Genomic DNA, 16,982 nt, shown 5'->3' with positions numbered 1-16,982 from the left:
TTATATATATATATATATATATATATATATATATATATATATATATAACAAACTATTACTTTCTACTTGTACTACTATTCCTACTTTGCGGTTTTTCACTTATCACGGGTCTTCAGGGTACGGATCCCCCGTGATAAACGAGGGACTACTAAAATACAAAACAATATTTTTCTTAATGTTTTTTTCAACTGCAACAGTTTTATAACCACTACACATGCATATTGCAAATTAAAAGTCTTGAGCCATGACGTTTAGCGGCTCACAATCCAGTTTAAACACCATATTTGGAAATTAAGAGGCCATTTATTTAATTAACCAGATTTATGATTGAGTGACGGACATTTAAACACCTCTGGCACAGAACGCTCTCTAGCAGGCGTTTCCTCCGCAGCTTTTGTGATTTCATTCTGATGCATTAATAACGTGGTGAGTGGAGAGACTAAAAGGTATTTTATATGAGAAAAAACAAAGCTCCAGACTTTGGGTGGGGATTTATTTTCAGACAGGGCCAGCGGGACGCATCATCAATCTTCAAATTTTGTGTAAAAAAAAAACATCTAAACCTCCATCCAGGAGAAATTACTAACTCAGGACTGAGAAAGAATTACTTTTTTCTTTAAAGTAGACCGCATAATACAATCAACAACTGTATGAATCCAGATGTTGTGGGGCCCCCTTCTGTTTGGTACTTCTTGAATCATCACCCCGCGGGTCGCCTGCTGACATGCCCTGACATTTCCAAGAAGTGTTGTCTTCCTGCTGAAAGGGGACTCTGCGTCTGCTGCCTTATAGTTCCAGGAAAAAGTGAATGAAAACAACCGAACAGAAAAAAAACAAACAGCTTCTCTATAATTAACGATGCAGCAAAGTGAATTAGAAGCACATTTGTTACCTCCGAAACCTAAAACAACCGCTCTTTAACGAGGCACTACAAAATGTAGCAAAAATAATTACTCAAAGAAACCTCCAGAAACAATGAAAAAAAATCATCAAATAGTTTAATAGAAATAAAAAAAAACTGTGTGTTTTAATGGTAAAGTGGTTCAAACAGGTGCCTCCCAGCAGGGTGGAGCTTTTCTGTGCTACACAGAGATTTTCTTTATGCTCTCCAACGTTTTATACCAGGAGTGTCCAATCCTGGTCTTCGTGGACCACCACCCTGCATGTTTTACCCGTTTCCCTGCTCCAACACACCTGATTCAATGGCTGAATGACCTCTTCTTGTGCTGCAGAAGCCTCTTAGTCACCCATTGATTGAAATCAGGCGAGTTGGAGCAGAGGAACGTCTAAAACGTGCGGGACAGTGGCTCTGGAGGACCAGGATTGGACACCCCTGTTTTATATTTGGCTAGAATACCGCTGGCGTGCAATCATGTTTTTGCTCATGTCAGTGTGCGTTTCTTTTGTCTGCTATCAAAATGTTGGATGAACCACTAGATAGATTTTTTTGAAGCTCAAAAAGATTCACTGGATGTACAGCAACAAATGAATAATATTCAAGATGACTGACCGTGGACAGTACCCAAGTACATGTATTTGAGTACTGGACTTAAGTACAATTTCTGAGTATCTTTACTCATTTGTGTTTTGGGTTACTTATGACTTTCACTCCACTACATTTCTAGGACTCAGCTTTGTAATCCGCTGTTGCCGTTTTTCTTTCCTTAAATGCAGTTGGCCAGTTGTTGATTCAGGGATTATGCTAGATTATTCTGTGCAGCACATTCACTGTTTTGTAAGCTTTTATGTTACGTATGGTACTTCAGTAATTGAGTACACTTTTGACTGAGCAACTTTTATTTGTAGTTGAGTACGATTTAACCATGAGCATCAATACTTTTTTTTATTTAAGTACTAGAATTTAGTACTTTGTCCACCACTGTGACTGACCTTAAAAAGTTGCTATAATCCAGGTATTTTTACCAGGTAATTTTATCAATTTTGAGCTAAGAACTGTGATTGTATCGAAGAACGATCCCCCAATACATATCGTAGTGCAAACAGTTTGCTCAAGATCTTTAAAAAAAATGTGACACAGCTTGAAGAGTTTTAAAGTCCGAGTGGAGTTCCAAGCTTTTGGGGATTTCCTCAAAATATAATCTGAAGTTGCTCAAATCAAGTCCTCTCCTCCGTCACTCACCATATTGTTTTTAATTTAAAGTGCACAAAGTTAGACTTCGTCTAAAAGTAGAATGGTAAAAATAAAAGTCCATCCATCCATTATCTTTACCTGCTTGTTCATTTTCGGGTCACTGGTGCCCATATCCAGTCACTGCGCGAGAGGTGGGGGACACCCTGGACAGGTCTCCAGTCCATCACAGGGACACATAGAGACAAACGAGACTAACAACTATTCACTCTCTCACTCTCACCTAGGGACAATTTAGAGTTACCAGTCAGTCTAACATGCATGTTTTTGGTCTGTGGGAGGAAACCCACACATGCACAGAGAGAACATGCAAACTCCACCCAGAAAGGCCCCCAGCCGGGATTTGAACCGGTGACCTGCTTGCTGAGAGGTGGCAGCTCTACCAACTGAGCCACCGTGCTGCCCAGTAAAAAAGTCAGAAAATAAAATTGCAAACTGTTTTGAAAGCAAGTGTTGCCAAGAATGAAAAGAAGAATAAATTATGACAAAGGCGTCAAAGATTAAAACTTGATTAATCTGCAAAGAATTACAAACGTTTGTAAAAACGCTATAAGCGACATATTCATGAAAACCAAAAACTTTTATTTTATTTTTTTTTAAGTTGAGCCACGACTTTAGCATCAGCCCTGATTTATCGCTAATCACTTTAGGAGAGAGATAAAAGAACAAAAAAAAAAAAAAACAGATTTATATTTTTCTTTTTGTGGTCTATTTAATGCTTGTTTATTAAACAGGAAATTGATCATTATATTAAAGCTAAACAACATTAACCAATATGGTTTTTTTTTGTACTTTTCAAGGTTTAAAATAATTAACTTGCTCTTCTTAGCGTGAACAGTTGTGCAAAGTTTTATTTAAGGTATTAACAGAACATGGTAATCAAAATCCCATATGGTATTATTAAACTAACTCATCCTGTTTCATTGGTATCGATCGTGTGTTTGTCACAATTACAAAACATGAATGTGGCTTTGAATAATGAGTAGGAAGTAGAAGTTTATTTTTTGGACCTTAGAGATGTCATTTCCAGATTATTTTTTAATGCCAAAGGCTGTTTTCCATTCTTTTAGCTAGGTCTAGACAAATTGTATTTAACAGCACACACTTATGTTACTTCGTGTGCATTGAAGCCAAAAGAATCCTTCATCACTTCCAGCCTCTTTTGTCTCGTTAAACGATCCACTTGGACCGACCTGCAGGAGAATAAAAACACTTTTGCTCTGGATCCAAACTATGACTGATGGCGTTTTCCCACTGGACTGTTGGATCGTGTTGAGTTACACGACATCATTCATCAGTTTATTTTGCGTTTTTGGCTCTAATGCTTTCAGTATAATTATTCCATCTACATTTCTGAGCATTCAGAGCATATAGGAGTATGGCAACATTTGAAAAGAATTAAACTTAACTCCAGTGGTGCAATCAATAAGTCGTTACCGCACTAATTTTGAGACATTTGAGTGCACTTAACAAATTTTCTCAAAGTCTTATATTTGTTGAAAAACAATACAGATTTCACAACAGGCTGTTGACAGGAGGCTTTCCAGTTTAAAAGCTGCACATGCATTTTGCAGACAGAAGTCCTTTAGATGTTTATTTACAGTGTAATGCTACAACGCAAATAAAAAAAGAAATATGATATCTGATCAGGCTCTCTGCAGTGTTTCAGACTGGTTCAGTGGGGTTTGAAGTATTCTGTAGGAAACGATGAATGGTCATCAAAAATGTGTTTTATCATGCAAGTTTTACTGTATAAACCGGATTCCAAAAAAGTTGGGACACTAAACAAATGGTGAATAAAAACTGAATGCAATGATGTGGAGGTGCCAACATCTAATATTTTATTCAGAATAGAACACAAATCACAGATCAAAAGTTTAAACTGAGAGAATGTATCATTTTAAGGGAAAAATCTGTTGTTTCCAAATTTCATGGCGTCAACAAATCCCAAAAAAGTTGGGACAAGTCCATTTTTACCACTGTGTGGCATCCCCCCTTCTTCTTACAACACTCAACAGACGTCTGGGGACAGAGGAGACCAGTTTCTCAAGTTTAGAAATAGGAATGCTCTCCCATTCATGTCTAATACAGGCCTCTAGCGGTTCAATCATCTTGGGCCTTCTTTGTCGCACCTTCCTCTTTATGATGCACCAAATGTTCTCTATAGGTGAAAGATCTGGACTGCAGGCTGGCCATTTCAGTACCTGGATCCTTCTCCTACGTAGCCATGATGTTGTGATTGCTGCAGAATGTGGTCTGGCATTATCGTGTTGAAAAATGCAGGGTCTTCCCTGAAAGAGATGACGTCTAGATGGGAGCATATGTTGTTCTAGAACCTGAACATAGTTCTCTGCATTAATGGTGCCTTTCCAGACATGCAAGCTGCCCATGCCACAAGCGCTCATGCAACCCCATACCATCAGTGATGCAGGCTTCTGAACGAAGCGTTGATAACAACTTGGGCTATCCTTGTCCTCTCTGGTCCGGATGACATGGCGTCCCAGTGTTCCATAAAGAACTTCAAATCGTGACTCATCTGACCACAGAACTGTCTTCCATTTTGCCACACTCCATTTTAAATGACCCCTGGCCCAGTGCAAACGTCTGAGCTTGTGGAGCTTGCTTAGAAATGGCTTCCTCTTTGCACTGTAGAGTTTCAGCTGGCAACGGCGGATGGCACGGTGGATTGTGTTCACTGACAATGCTTTCTGGAAGTATTCCTGAGCCCATTCTGTTATTTCCTTGACAGTGGCATTCCTGTTTGAGGTGCAGTGACGTTTAAGGGCCCGGAGATCACGAGCATCCAGTAGAGTTTTACGGCCTTGACCCTTACGCACAGCGATTGTTCCAGATTCTCTGAATCTTTTGATGATGTTATGCACAGTTGACGATGATAACTTAAAGAGTCTTTGCTATTTTACGCTGGGTAACACCATTCTGGTATTGCTGCACTATCTTTCTGCGCAACAATGGTGGAATTGGTGATCCTCTTACCATCTTGGCTTCTGAGAGACACTGACTCTGAGAAGCTCATGTTGTCAATTGACCTAATTAGTGTTAATTGGTCTTCCAGCTGTTCGTTATATGCTCAATTTCCTTTTTCCAGCCACTTATTGCTACTTGTCCCAACTTTTTTGGGATTTGTTGACACTGTGAAATTTTGAATCAACATATTTTTCCTTTAAAATGTTACATTTACTCAGATTAAACTTTTGATCTGTCATCTGTTATATTACGAATAAAATATTGACATTTGCCATCTCCACATCATTGCATTCAGTTTTTATTCACAATTTGTTTAGTGTCCCAACTTTTTTGGAATCTGGTTTGTATATTAAAGAAACAAGCTTCCATCCGCTTTCTTTGTAAAAGCTTTTCAGCAGATCTGGTGTAGAATGGTGAACAGGGCTGAAATAGACTGGTAGAGATGTCCATTTACAGAAGACCTGGTGTAAAATATGAAATATCAAATGGAAATAACATGCAGCAGAGAAGAAGTCTTAAACCCAGTAATTAGGAACTTTTTGTATTTCCTTAAGTTATACTCGGAGCTTAATTTGTAAACCGATTGATGCCAGAATGCAGATAGCGGACGGGCTGGCTGGGGGTCCTCCCCCAGAAAATTTTGAATAAAGTAGATGCAATTTCTTGCATTTTGGTATATTTTAACTAGTTGTTAAACATCTACATTTACCTACATTTGTAAACACTCACACACCCCTCCCCCTTACTTGACGGTTCTGAGCAGACTCTTCTCTGCTGAATTCACTGTCCAACTCCACATGTGAAACCTCCAGGCACTCAGCCCCACCACTCTTTTAGGTGCGACTCAAAGACTCAAAGACTGGTCGACTCACTATGAGAAGGTGTTATTTTTAAGACTTTGAGTTTATTGTGGCTCCTCGGACTGATGAAGCCTTTGGATGAAACACGAAACGTTTCAACAAAAAGAAACCATCCAGAGGACTTGACTTAATTTTGTTAGAGTTCAAAAACTTGTTTTTTAAATGTCTCATCTAAATAGGAGAAATTAAAAAAAAATCAAACCAAGTAAAAGCTCAGTAGTCAGGAAGCAAAACTGCATTTAGAAGAAGTTCCTTACTGGCCATTGGTGAAAATGGACGCTAATCGGCCTAATTTTTTAGACCCAGAGGCCGAGGTTGTTTTTAATAGAGGCCATGGTATCCACTAAGACTGTTTTTTATGGCTGCTAATAGCAAACTACATAAACCAGTAAAATTAGCTCACATGAAAGTAGTTTCTAGTCTCATTTTTTTAAGTATTGTTATAATAACGCAAATTAAAAATTGAGTGTGTTTATGTCAGCTATTCACAAGTTTTCTGTGAAACAGAAGTTAACTTAAATCTCATTTAGTTTAGGTTAGATGGGTTACCCATGCTGCATTAGCTGGTTAGCTTTGTGGAGCGACAGATGCCTGAATTTGTTTTAGCACGTGCTTAGTCTGTATTTTGCTGTTAGCATAATTTTTGTTAGTCTAAATCTCAGCATTTCATTACCAGCCTGGTTTTATGTTTATGTGTTGGGGATTTTTCAGGACCTACAGGAGAAAAGGGAATGCAAGGTGTCCAGGGAATAATAGGACCTGCTGGGGCTGACGGTGAGCAGGGAGAGAAAGGAGACCCAGGACCTGCTGGACCTAAAGGTATATCTATGATGTATGATCTATCACTGCTCATCTTATGTTGTATGTGCAATGAGCTATTTGGGGTTTAAACTTATCATAGTTGAGGTTTTGTTTTTTTTCCTGGACAAACATTTAACATAAGCACTAAAGAAATAGGGTTCCTACAGCTTTTATTCTGTTGAAACCCTAAAAATGTCAAATGTTATGGAGCGTCTCATTCGCCACATTAAACAAAAACCACTTTGCTTTTCCAGTTAACGGCCCTTTCTCAGGAAAAAAAAAAGTCCCGTTTCTCCCTGAAGTGTTGTAGAACTCACAGCTGAAACTTGTCAACGCCCTCTTCATTCAAATCATTTCATCCCAAAACACTCAGCTGTCAAATACATGTGTAAAATAAAACTAAAATCAAAAAGAAACACAAGGATTTATAGGAACCAGAGGTTTTAACACCTTGGTTTACAACAGGTGCCACTGTTTTCATCAGTCATGGAAACCGTAAACGCTTCCAAACCCCCTTCCTACATTTGTTCCAGTGCAGCAACTGATTCTGCTGATTTCATGACTTTCAAGCTGCTTTTACTCAGTCAGCACAGAAACACTATAATTTCTTAAAGGAATGCTCATCACCTGCTGCTTTTCATGTAAGAGATTTAAACTGAACTATTGTTTTGATACAAGAGAGTAGAGTTATAGCTGTTTTGGTCGAACCTTCTAAACAAAGTTTCATGCAATCTCCTTTAATCTCATATTTTCATTCAACCTTTATTTATACAGGTTGGTCTCATCGAGTCACGGGCAATCCATTTCAAGAGTGTGTGTTAGACAGATCCAACAGCAAAGTGCTTGCAGGAGCATCCATGTAAATGATGTCACCATAGTCGATGGCTGTAAGGAAAGTAGCAGCTACAAGGCATTTCCTAGCCTTCAGAGTTAAATAAGATCCATTTATGAAAAATAAACCCAATTCCAGTTTCTTTATCAAGTTTTCGACATGCAGCTTAAAAGAGAGATGTGCATAGACCACAATTCCCAAGTATTTGTAAGAATCGACAACCTCAATAGGAACACCATTCGTAGAAAAGATAGGAGGAAGGACTGATGATACCAACCTTCTGTTTAAAAACAACATCCCTTTGGTTTTATCAGCATTTAGCACCAATTTGAGACAGAACGAATCTGAAGGAATGATGTCGACTTCAGACTGTGAAAGATGGAAAACCTTGGCAACTGATTTAGCTCGACAATAAACAACTGTATCGTCAGCATAGAAATGTAAGGATGCATTAGGGATGCTCTGACCTGCATTACTTATATAGATTGTAAAGAGAGTGGATCCTAAGACTGAGCCTTGTGGTACACCACTTTTGACAGTTAAATAACTGGAAGAAGTACCATTGTTTTGAACACATTGCTTTTAGCCTGAGAGATAATTAGAAAGCCAACAATAGTGTGGTTTGAGAAACCAATGTCTGAGAGCTTATGGCATCAGATGTCATGATCTACAGTATCAAAAGCTTTAGACAGATCTAAATAAACTGCAGCTAATGTGCGGCTATATAATTTGTTAGCATTGATGCTCCGCTAATAGCCAAACTTTACCCTAAAATCTGTAAAACTGACACAGTTAAAGTGTTTGATGTTGACAAATGTTACATAGCGGAGTCTGACAGCTTAAATTGTGAGAAATATAGAATAGATGTACATTTAATAATTGATTTCTACAAGTTTTGTTAGAATCTATCCAGTGGTTCGAGAAACATTTTGCTAACATACAGGCAGAGTTGACTAAAAAGTTATTGGCAAAGTTTTATAAACAAATTTTGGATCACTGGTAAGTGCTCAGAGTTTAAGTTGGGCCTGACTCTAAGTTACTTCAACACCAAACTTTGGCTCAGTGTCTGTGGGGCTGACTTAGCTGTAGCCATAGTTGTAGTTTCCTAAGGGTGCTTCGCTCTGGTGGCCATTTTGAAGCATGGTGACTCCAAAAGTTGATGATCATTCAGTCATCATTTTCAGAGAATTTCATTCAGAGTACAAATTACAGTCACGGACAAAAACTTAACTGCCCTTCAATTTGACAGCAGGTGATAAATAAATAAACGCAGTTAATAGTAACTAAAAGTAAACTTTTAAATAAACTGAAACTAAAAATTAATTCTAATTTAAAACATTTGCCCGTTTCTAAGTGTGGCTGTTTCTTTTTTGTTTCCCCCCAAAGAATCAGTAGCTTCGAGCTTTAAATTTACCGTGAAAATATTACGTGGATGTGTCATATTATGAGCCCACAGCAAACATTAATCTGACACTGATTATTTTCATTGAGGGCTCATGTATTTTTACAGGTTTAGGTTTGATAATAACTTACACACGATACAAAATCTTTAAAGAGCATATGATGTTCTCTGAACAGCTGAATACACTATTAAATGTAATGAAAGGACACTCGGTGGTCTGATTTACTAGTTTTCCATTAAACGTTAATTCACACAATGCACCGATGAGTCTAACTACTAGATCAGGTGTCTTTAAATCAAACCTCAGAGCAGCATTCCTTCATGAGCGTACCTCTCTTTTCCTTTGTTATTTTTGGCTGTTTCACATCTGTACGGATGGCCATGAAGCCCAGAGGTGCTGATATCACCGTCACTTTGGCATCGCCAGCTGAACTCTGCCAACAATAACAGAAACACTCCGACATGAACACAGTCTGTTGGAGAAATCACAACCAAAATACTGCCCTGCACTGTTTTTGTTTCTTGTCGCCAAATGTCATTGTGTGTGTGTGTGTACAGTATTTAGCGTGTGTGCATTCAGCCAACAGCTGTTGCCAATCAAAGCTGGTTTAGATTAAATATCCAGTGTCGAGTCCCTCACTCCCACAATTGGCCAATATCCACCAAAAACTTGGACCAGGATGACCTCTTGTTTTCATGCATGTAGTTGTTTTAACCCAACAGTCTGTATCAGACCCAAATCAGTTCGTCATGCACTTTTTGTTTCTGCTGTTTTATAAACAAGATGTAGCAAAGATCCCAATCTTCTAGTTTTAAAAGGACACATTTAAGCTAAAGTATAACTTCTGTAGTTCATTGTTTATTGTTTATTTGTCATGTGCAGGTCAACACAAGGTCAACAATGCAATGAACTGCTCGGGATGAGAACCGTCTCGACTTGCCAAAAAATAAAAATAAAAAATTAATTCCAAAGCATGCAAGAAAAGCACAAAACAAAGCACCAAAAGGTGAAAAAGAAATGCAACATCTACAAGGTCCAAAATGACTATAGTAAACAACATGGTAGGATATAACGGTTAAGATAGGATTAATCATACAAACGAGTACCTCACGAGCAGTAGCACTGCTTAAATGCACATGATACATGTTGCACACAACATACACCATACAGGTTGTGCGACAGGCCACTACAGGTAGTGAGTAACATGGAGATGAAATATGATGGTAAGATAGTGACATACATGATTCAGCCACATAGTGCAGCAGCAATACACATTAGGTGTCCCAGATGCGACTCATTTCTGTCGATCCAGTAGACAGAGAAAATGTCCGCTGCAGAGTCCCCCAAAGTCGGCCCAAAGTCCTCACTCACCGACGATCGCAACTCCAAAAGCATGTCGTGGTCATACCCATAGCGTGGGAGTGCGGTGCAGGTGCGAGAAGTCAAAACAAAAGCAACAATGAACAAAAAAAAATGTGTTGAAGCAAAGTTCTCATCAGTGCTGCCATGATGCGGCGCACGTTGAAGTTCTGTAGAAGCTGAGGCAGTGGTGTGGTCTACGTGATACGTGGGTATACAGAGTCTACCCATTAGAAAAGCTTGGGAATTTCAGTATGCCCACTTAAAAGTGCCCAATAAATATGTGACGTATCATTGGGCATGTGTCATTGTCAACACATTTGGAACGTTTTATAGACACATTGAGTTGGTTCAACCTGTTTTTTGTACAAGTAATACTTCTGCACTTGCTACTTAATACTTGGAATATGTTTTGCTTTGATACAGTTTTATAAATTCTATAATGTTTTTAATACAAAGCCAACTGTTGCACAAAGTTTGTTGTTCATTTATTCAAATAGAAACGTCAGAGAAATTTTGAAATGTTCAATATGCTTAGAAATCAAAATAAATTGACGATTACATTGTACTGATTGGTGTACTTCGGTTTCTAAGCACAGTATACCCAGTACAAAAATGTAGACTACACCACTGAGCTGAGGTGTGCGCACTCTGTGTTCTGGGAAGATTTAAAAGAAGACCAACAGCTGTGAGAGATGCGCTGAGTAAAAACGCATACGTTTTGATGTATAATTTGTGTCATGGAGTAAGAAGAGTTTCTTGCAAAGGATTAGAAAAATTTAGACAGTTTATAAGTCAGTATCATCAACTGTCAAAAATGTAAAAACAAGCTGTAAACTCACACTGTGATTGTGTAAAAACAGTTAAATATATTCAAATTATAATATATTTCACCAAAATCCCATTAATCTCTATTAATTTCTTTCCTGCGATTCTATGTGAAAGTTATTTAGTGTGTGCGACTTTCCTTTACAAGTCACTATTCATCATGTATAATTAGCATGTTTGATTTCAAAGCGGTGAGATACTACAACAGCCCTTAATGTCTAATGGAGGTACAGAAGCATCCAACCAACAGGACAGATAAAGAAAAAACAGGCAGCAAATCTGCATAAATGCATGCGAGTAATTCAAAACGATCCTGATTTTACAAGTTCTTTAAGATAAATCTCCAGATCTTTCTTCTTTTTGTGCATTTACTGCAAGTCCATACTAAAACAGTCTTATTCTTTTCTGCCGACATCGTTTTCCGCTCCTTACTCATCCTGCCTTCTGTCTTTTCCATCACTCCCCTTTTTCCTCTGACAGCACATCGTTAGCTGTGAACAGCCAGTGTGGAAAAAGTCCAGGTTAAATCGAACGCACATTCTCCAAACATCTCTGGTGATCATATGTGGACCCAAACACAGGGACACAATTAAAGCGCAATCTATCAACGACAACTCACAAAACTACAACGGAGACATTTCTGCTGCTCAGCCTGTTCGAACTCATTCATCTGCAAATGAATCTTCTGCAAAGTTCAGGAAAGCTTTCATTCCAAACAGCTGGCGATGTTTTTGCTTTTACGCGCAGAAACAAACACATTTTCCGTGAGACATCTGATTCACAGAAGCAGTTCGGTGAACTCTTACATACAAATCTCAAACAACAACACCATATTTCACCACCGACTGTCACTCACTTGGCAGGCTTGCTTCCATCAGTAAATTGTGTCAGAATAAGAGGAAATCATCTGGTTTGGAGAATCGTAGCTGCGTGTTGTAATCTGGTGACGCAGGGATTCATTTAGTTTGACATAAACACGAGAAAACATGGAAAAACTAGCGTGACGAGTGATTCTCTTTCATTTGACTGAACTAATTGAAACTTTACTCAAAATATGAGATAATATAAGATATTTTCTTTCGATGTTTGGCCGCCTACCCACTGGATGACCGTCCACTGATGAGTGAAGAGGCGGTGTGGTAGAAGCAGGACCCTCCAGGAAAGCCTTGTAAAAACAGCTGTGGTTTATCTTTTAGAAGAGTGATGAACACGTACAAATGGAGGGTTTAGCTCCTAAAAAAAACAAAAGCATCAAGGTTCATCTGAAGTTGAACAGGGTTTGTTGTCAACATTGTCAGTATTATGGCGTCTACAGTTTTTACAACCGTTTTTTAATAAGCAGAATTAAAATTTCCCTCTAGGGGTAGCTGAAATCTTTTGAAGTGAAGTTCTGTGGAAAGTTTATGAGCAATTAACACCTTACCTGCTGTAGATAGCTCTTTTAACAAACTCAGCTGTTTGTTTTTCCAAAACAATATGTCACAAAAATGTCGGTATTTAAAACTATTCTCATTTCCCAAGTTTTTAAAGATAAACTGGATTTATACGGTTTGTGTTTTTCTTCGTTTGCTGTAGTATTGTTAACTGCTCAAAAAAGTGATGAAAAATATAGTTTGGCCTTGGATTATTCAAAGTTTCTGCTCTGCTCTGATGAAGGCAGTTTGATAGTTTATCGGCCTCGTTTGTTTACCATTGAAGTTAAACAGTAAACAAATGTTTTGCTGTAGCTGAGAAAGTGGCATCTGCGACACGAGCAGGAATATGATCAGTTTCATTGGAGCCAGGTATGGAGGGTGGAATATGACAAAAATAAATAAATACATCATGAAATAAATAAATGTAACCCTCCATACACCATTGTTTGATATGTTGTGTTTAGGCTGCTCACACGAGTTTGCAGTGGTATCACCCTAGAATCCAGTTTTGAAAATATCATTTACGGGCTCTTAAAATACCGTTTCCTTGTGAACTAAAGGCTGAAACAATAAAAACAAAATCATTTGCAGATCAACAGTGTGCAGTCAGGTCATCTGGATGGTTTCATTTTTCTTTTTTTTTTGCTGAGATGTTTCATCCTTCATCCAAAGGACTTCTTCAAATCTGAAGAGACACCAAACAAACTGATTCCCACAAACAGCATATTCCATAGTGGAAAAAAAAAAACAGTTTGCTGGTGCTAAGCTGGCCTTCGGGGCCCACCCTCTCCTCCGGGGCCCACCCTCTCCCCCGTCAACTCCTCGGAGACAGTCATGCCAAAGCGGTTCAAATCACCAAAGTTCATGCTCATTAATCCAGGTAAAAATCCAACAATGTTCAGTCAGGTCATCTGGACAGTTTCTTTCTTTCTTTCTTTTTTTGCTGAGACATTTCATTCTTCATCCAAAGGACTTCTTCAAATCTGAGGAGCCACCAAACAAACTGATTTCTACAAACAGCATACACCAACATAAAAATAAATAAAATAAACCATTCAAATGACCTGATTGTTGAACTTTGGCGTTTTGAACCGCTTTGGCATGACTGTCTCAAAGGAGGTGACGGGGAAGAGGGCGGGCCCCGGAGGCCACCTTCGCACCAGCAAACAGGTTTTTTCCCCCACTATGGAGTATGCCGTTTGTGGAAATCAGTTTGTTTGGTGGCTCTTCAGATTTGAAGAAGTCCTTTTGATGAAGGACGAAACATCTCAGCAAAAAAAAGAAAGCGTCCAGATGAGCTGACTGAACATTGTTGGATTTTTACCTGGATTATTGAGCATGAACGTTGGAGACTTGCAGATCACATAATGCGGGTGTTTTGTGGACTGGACCATAGATGGCTCCTGGCCCTCTTAGTGAATTTTCATTTGACTGAAGCAGCTTTAGAGGTGGGTTGAAGCCAACCCACCTCTGATGTGTTTTTGTTCCGCAAAGCGAGGCAGTAACAGAGCCAAAATGATCGGCTAAGCAGTCTTTGGTCTATGTGACCACCTGACTGCAGGATTTAAAAGACTAAACAACAGATTTATCATTAAGAGAAGATCGACGACGCACAGAACTTAAAGAATATGGTTACCAACAAATATCAAAGTGATTAATTCATCTTGTTTTAATGGTCTGAGGGACACACCCACCACATTTTTAATGTGTAAAGCTCCATGTAAACTCAGCTTTCTACTCCACACCTCTTTTGGTTCGGCAATGCTTCCTTTTTTTCTGAAAGCTCAAGCTTATGTGGGACAAACTGGCTCCATTAGTGATTGATTACGTGTTAGACAAACTTTCATTTTGTGTAAATGTTTAATGTCCTTTAGTTTAATTCCAAACAGATTAACAAGCTAATGGATAATTTTAGCACGACCAATACCGAATTAGGCTGCCATCACCCTAAAATGACTCGAATCACAACCATTTGATAAAAAGGTTCATGTTAGATTTTCTAAACTTTTATACCGATTTAAATTTGAATTAATATTGTGATGTTTTTGCAGGAAATTCCCCCTAATTGCACCTGAAGTGCTACAGCTTATTTGTATTTACAAATAACCACAAAAATTATGTTTAATAAACATGTAAGAAGAAATAAAAGGCAATGTGAAGGTTTATAAAATGGTTTACCTGAACTATTTTGACATTTTTTAGGTAAATTGTTTTAACCCACTTTGATCTGAGTTTATTGAGAATTAATTGAGGAAGTTCAGAAATCTACCTGCAACAGATTAGATATTAATTATTCATAAGCTTTCCACATGACCTCTCTTCAGACAAAAGTAAAGTTCAGTTCATTCTGTAAGGATCGTTGGCATTTATTAACAAAACTTAAGTGACAAAAGCTATTAGTTAATTTATCTGCCATCTTTAAGCACCAACTGAACTTTCTGGTACTTGAACGGCTCGCTGTCTTCTGTGGCTCAGCAGTAGTTTATGGAGTGTTTGTGTTTTTTCCTACAGTCTAATTTAGTTGTTACGTGGTTAAAGACGTATGAAGCTCTGACAGCAGAGGACGTCACCGTCAGGGTGTGGTGGAGTGTTGGAGGCACTACAGTAAAACATGACGGGTGGGACTGAGGGGCTGACACCTACACTGTGGTCTTATGTTTTTATAAAAAAAAGTAAAATTAAAGGTGGGATTAATGCCCAGTTTAAGCTGATCCTCTTATAGGTTCATGGTAAAAACAGATTTGTGGTTTTCTAACCTCATGGTTGAGGAAAAAAATAAACTTGGCGGCTCAAAGGTGATTTTTTTTTCTAGTTTGGCACTGAATTGTATTTCAAAAGCAAGAAATAATTGTATTTTTGGAGTAAAGGTGACACTATTTCCCAGAAAGTGTTCTTACTGTGAGTAATCTCGCAGTTTTTTATTTATTTTAATCCAACATTTACATGTCAAACGTGCTCCAGCGCTGTACCTTCACAAACTCCCATCTGTTTTTATACTTGAGGTAAATTAAGCACGGGAATCGGGAGGTAGCCTCTAATTTCTACATTTTAATGCTCGTATTGGAGGCAATTACAGGGCTCTGTACTTTTAAAGGTCTCTGCTGAAAATGACGAGTGAAAACGGGTGTGAGAATTTAAAAAAAAAGTTTTAAAAGTGAGTGGTTGGGCTTATGTTTTACCTGCGAGTTAATTATGGTTGACTCAATTTAACGCGTTAGGATTGTTTTGATCAATCAGCTGATAAGCAAGCAGTTTTTTTTACAATTTGTTATATGCATGGATCGTTTGATTATCTTCTCTTGAAGCGTTAAAATGATTTAAAGTAATGGATATTTTCTGTCATCAGGAGACAGAGGAGAGAGAGGCTTCAAAGGGGAGAAAGGTGATCAAGGAGAACGAGGAGAAAAAACAGGTGAGAACCAGGAAAAGATCAGGAATATTTCATGTTAACACACACATCATATAAATGCTCTGGAATAATCCTCAGAGCCTTTCTGGCTTTCTTAGTATCCATTTAAAAATGTTAAACCTCAGTCTTGGCTTCACACCCCTGGATGCGTGTTTCTAGAATAATTGTAAAACTTTGTGGCAAGAGGCCTTGGAGATGAAATGTGGCTTTTTGCAATTAAAATGACGGTGGTCAATGTTTGCTCCTCAGTTTAGAGAGAAATAAGTTTGCCTGTGTGTAAATAATTGTCAGTTAGCAGAATATCTCATGAACCACTTTAATGAAACTCTCAAAGTAATGATTGTTCATCTACAACTGATGAACATTTGGAGTTAGCTTGATTCAAGATGGCTGCCACAACGACCGTATTTTCTGGAGAGTGTGTGAGTCAGTCAGGCAAGCAGAGAGATAGAGATGGATATATAGATAGATATCAATATCTGCAACAAATTGCTAAATGACTTGGATTTGTTCAAGGAATGCATATCACCCGCTGTCTTTCATGCTGAAGTTTATACTAAGATCATTTTATGATGAGAAACAAGTTCTAGCTGTTTCTGTCAAACCTTGAAAGCATTGTTGTCAAGGTTCAAGTTCCTTTACCACACACCACATGTGGTACATGTGGCGGAACGAAATTGTGTAGACAGGGTCCCAATTACATCTAACAAAAATATTAAAGTGTAAAAGAAAAACTGTAACAAGATCTCAGGTATGAACTAAGAAAAAGAACTAAAAATACTCTTAAGCACTAGTAGCATAGAAACAATACGCCAAACAGCAGCACGAACATGAGTCTGTGTGAGCAGATGAGTACGAATTAACACAGCAACATGAAACAGATCAGCAGCAACATGAAACAGATCAGCAGCAACATGAAACAGATCAGCAGCAACATGAAA

The 16,982-nt window shown here is 38.3% G+C and overlaps 1 protein-coding gene across 1 annotated transcript in view; it reads left to right on the top strand.

Annotated features, from left to right (window-relative positions):
• Window positions 1–16,982, top strand: part of scara5 (scavenger receptor class A, member 5 (putative)) — a 43,966-nt gene that overhangs the window by 10,410 nt on the left and 16,574 nt on the right. Inside the window, exons 5-6 of the mRNA XM_037685194.1 lie at window positions 6,706–6,813; window positions 15,979–16,044. Of these exons, the coding sequence (XP_037541122.1) occupies window positions 6,706–6,813; window positions 15,979–16,044 (174 nt within the window). The remainder of the gene's footprint in view (window positions 1–6,705; window positions 6,814–15,978; window positions 16,045–16,982) is intronic.

Source organism: Nematolebias whitei, chromosome 12 (assembly GCF_014905685.2).
Source record: "Nematolebias whitei isolate Nwh7 chromosome 12, NemWhi1, whole genome shotgun sequence".
Taxonomy (NCBI): Eukaryota; Metazoa; Chordata; class Actinopteri; order Cyprinodontiformes; family Rivulidae; genus Nematolebias; species Nematolebias whitei.
This window is presented reverse-complemented; position numbering and strand designations above follow the sequence as displayed.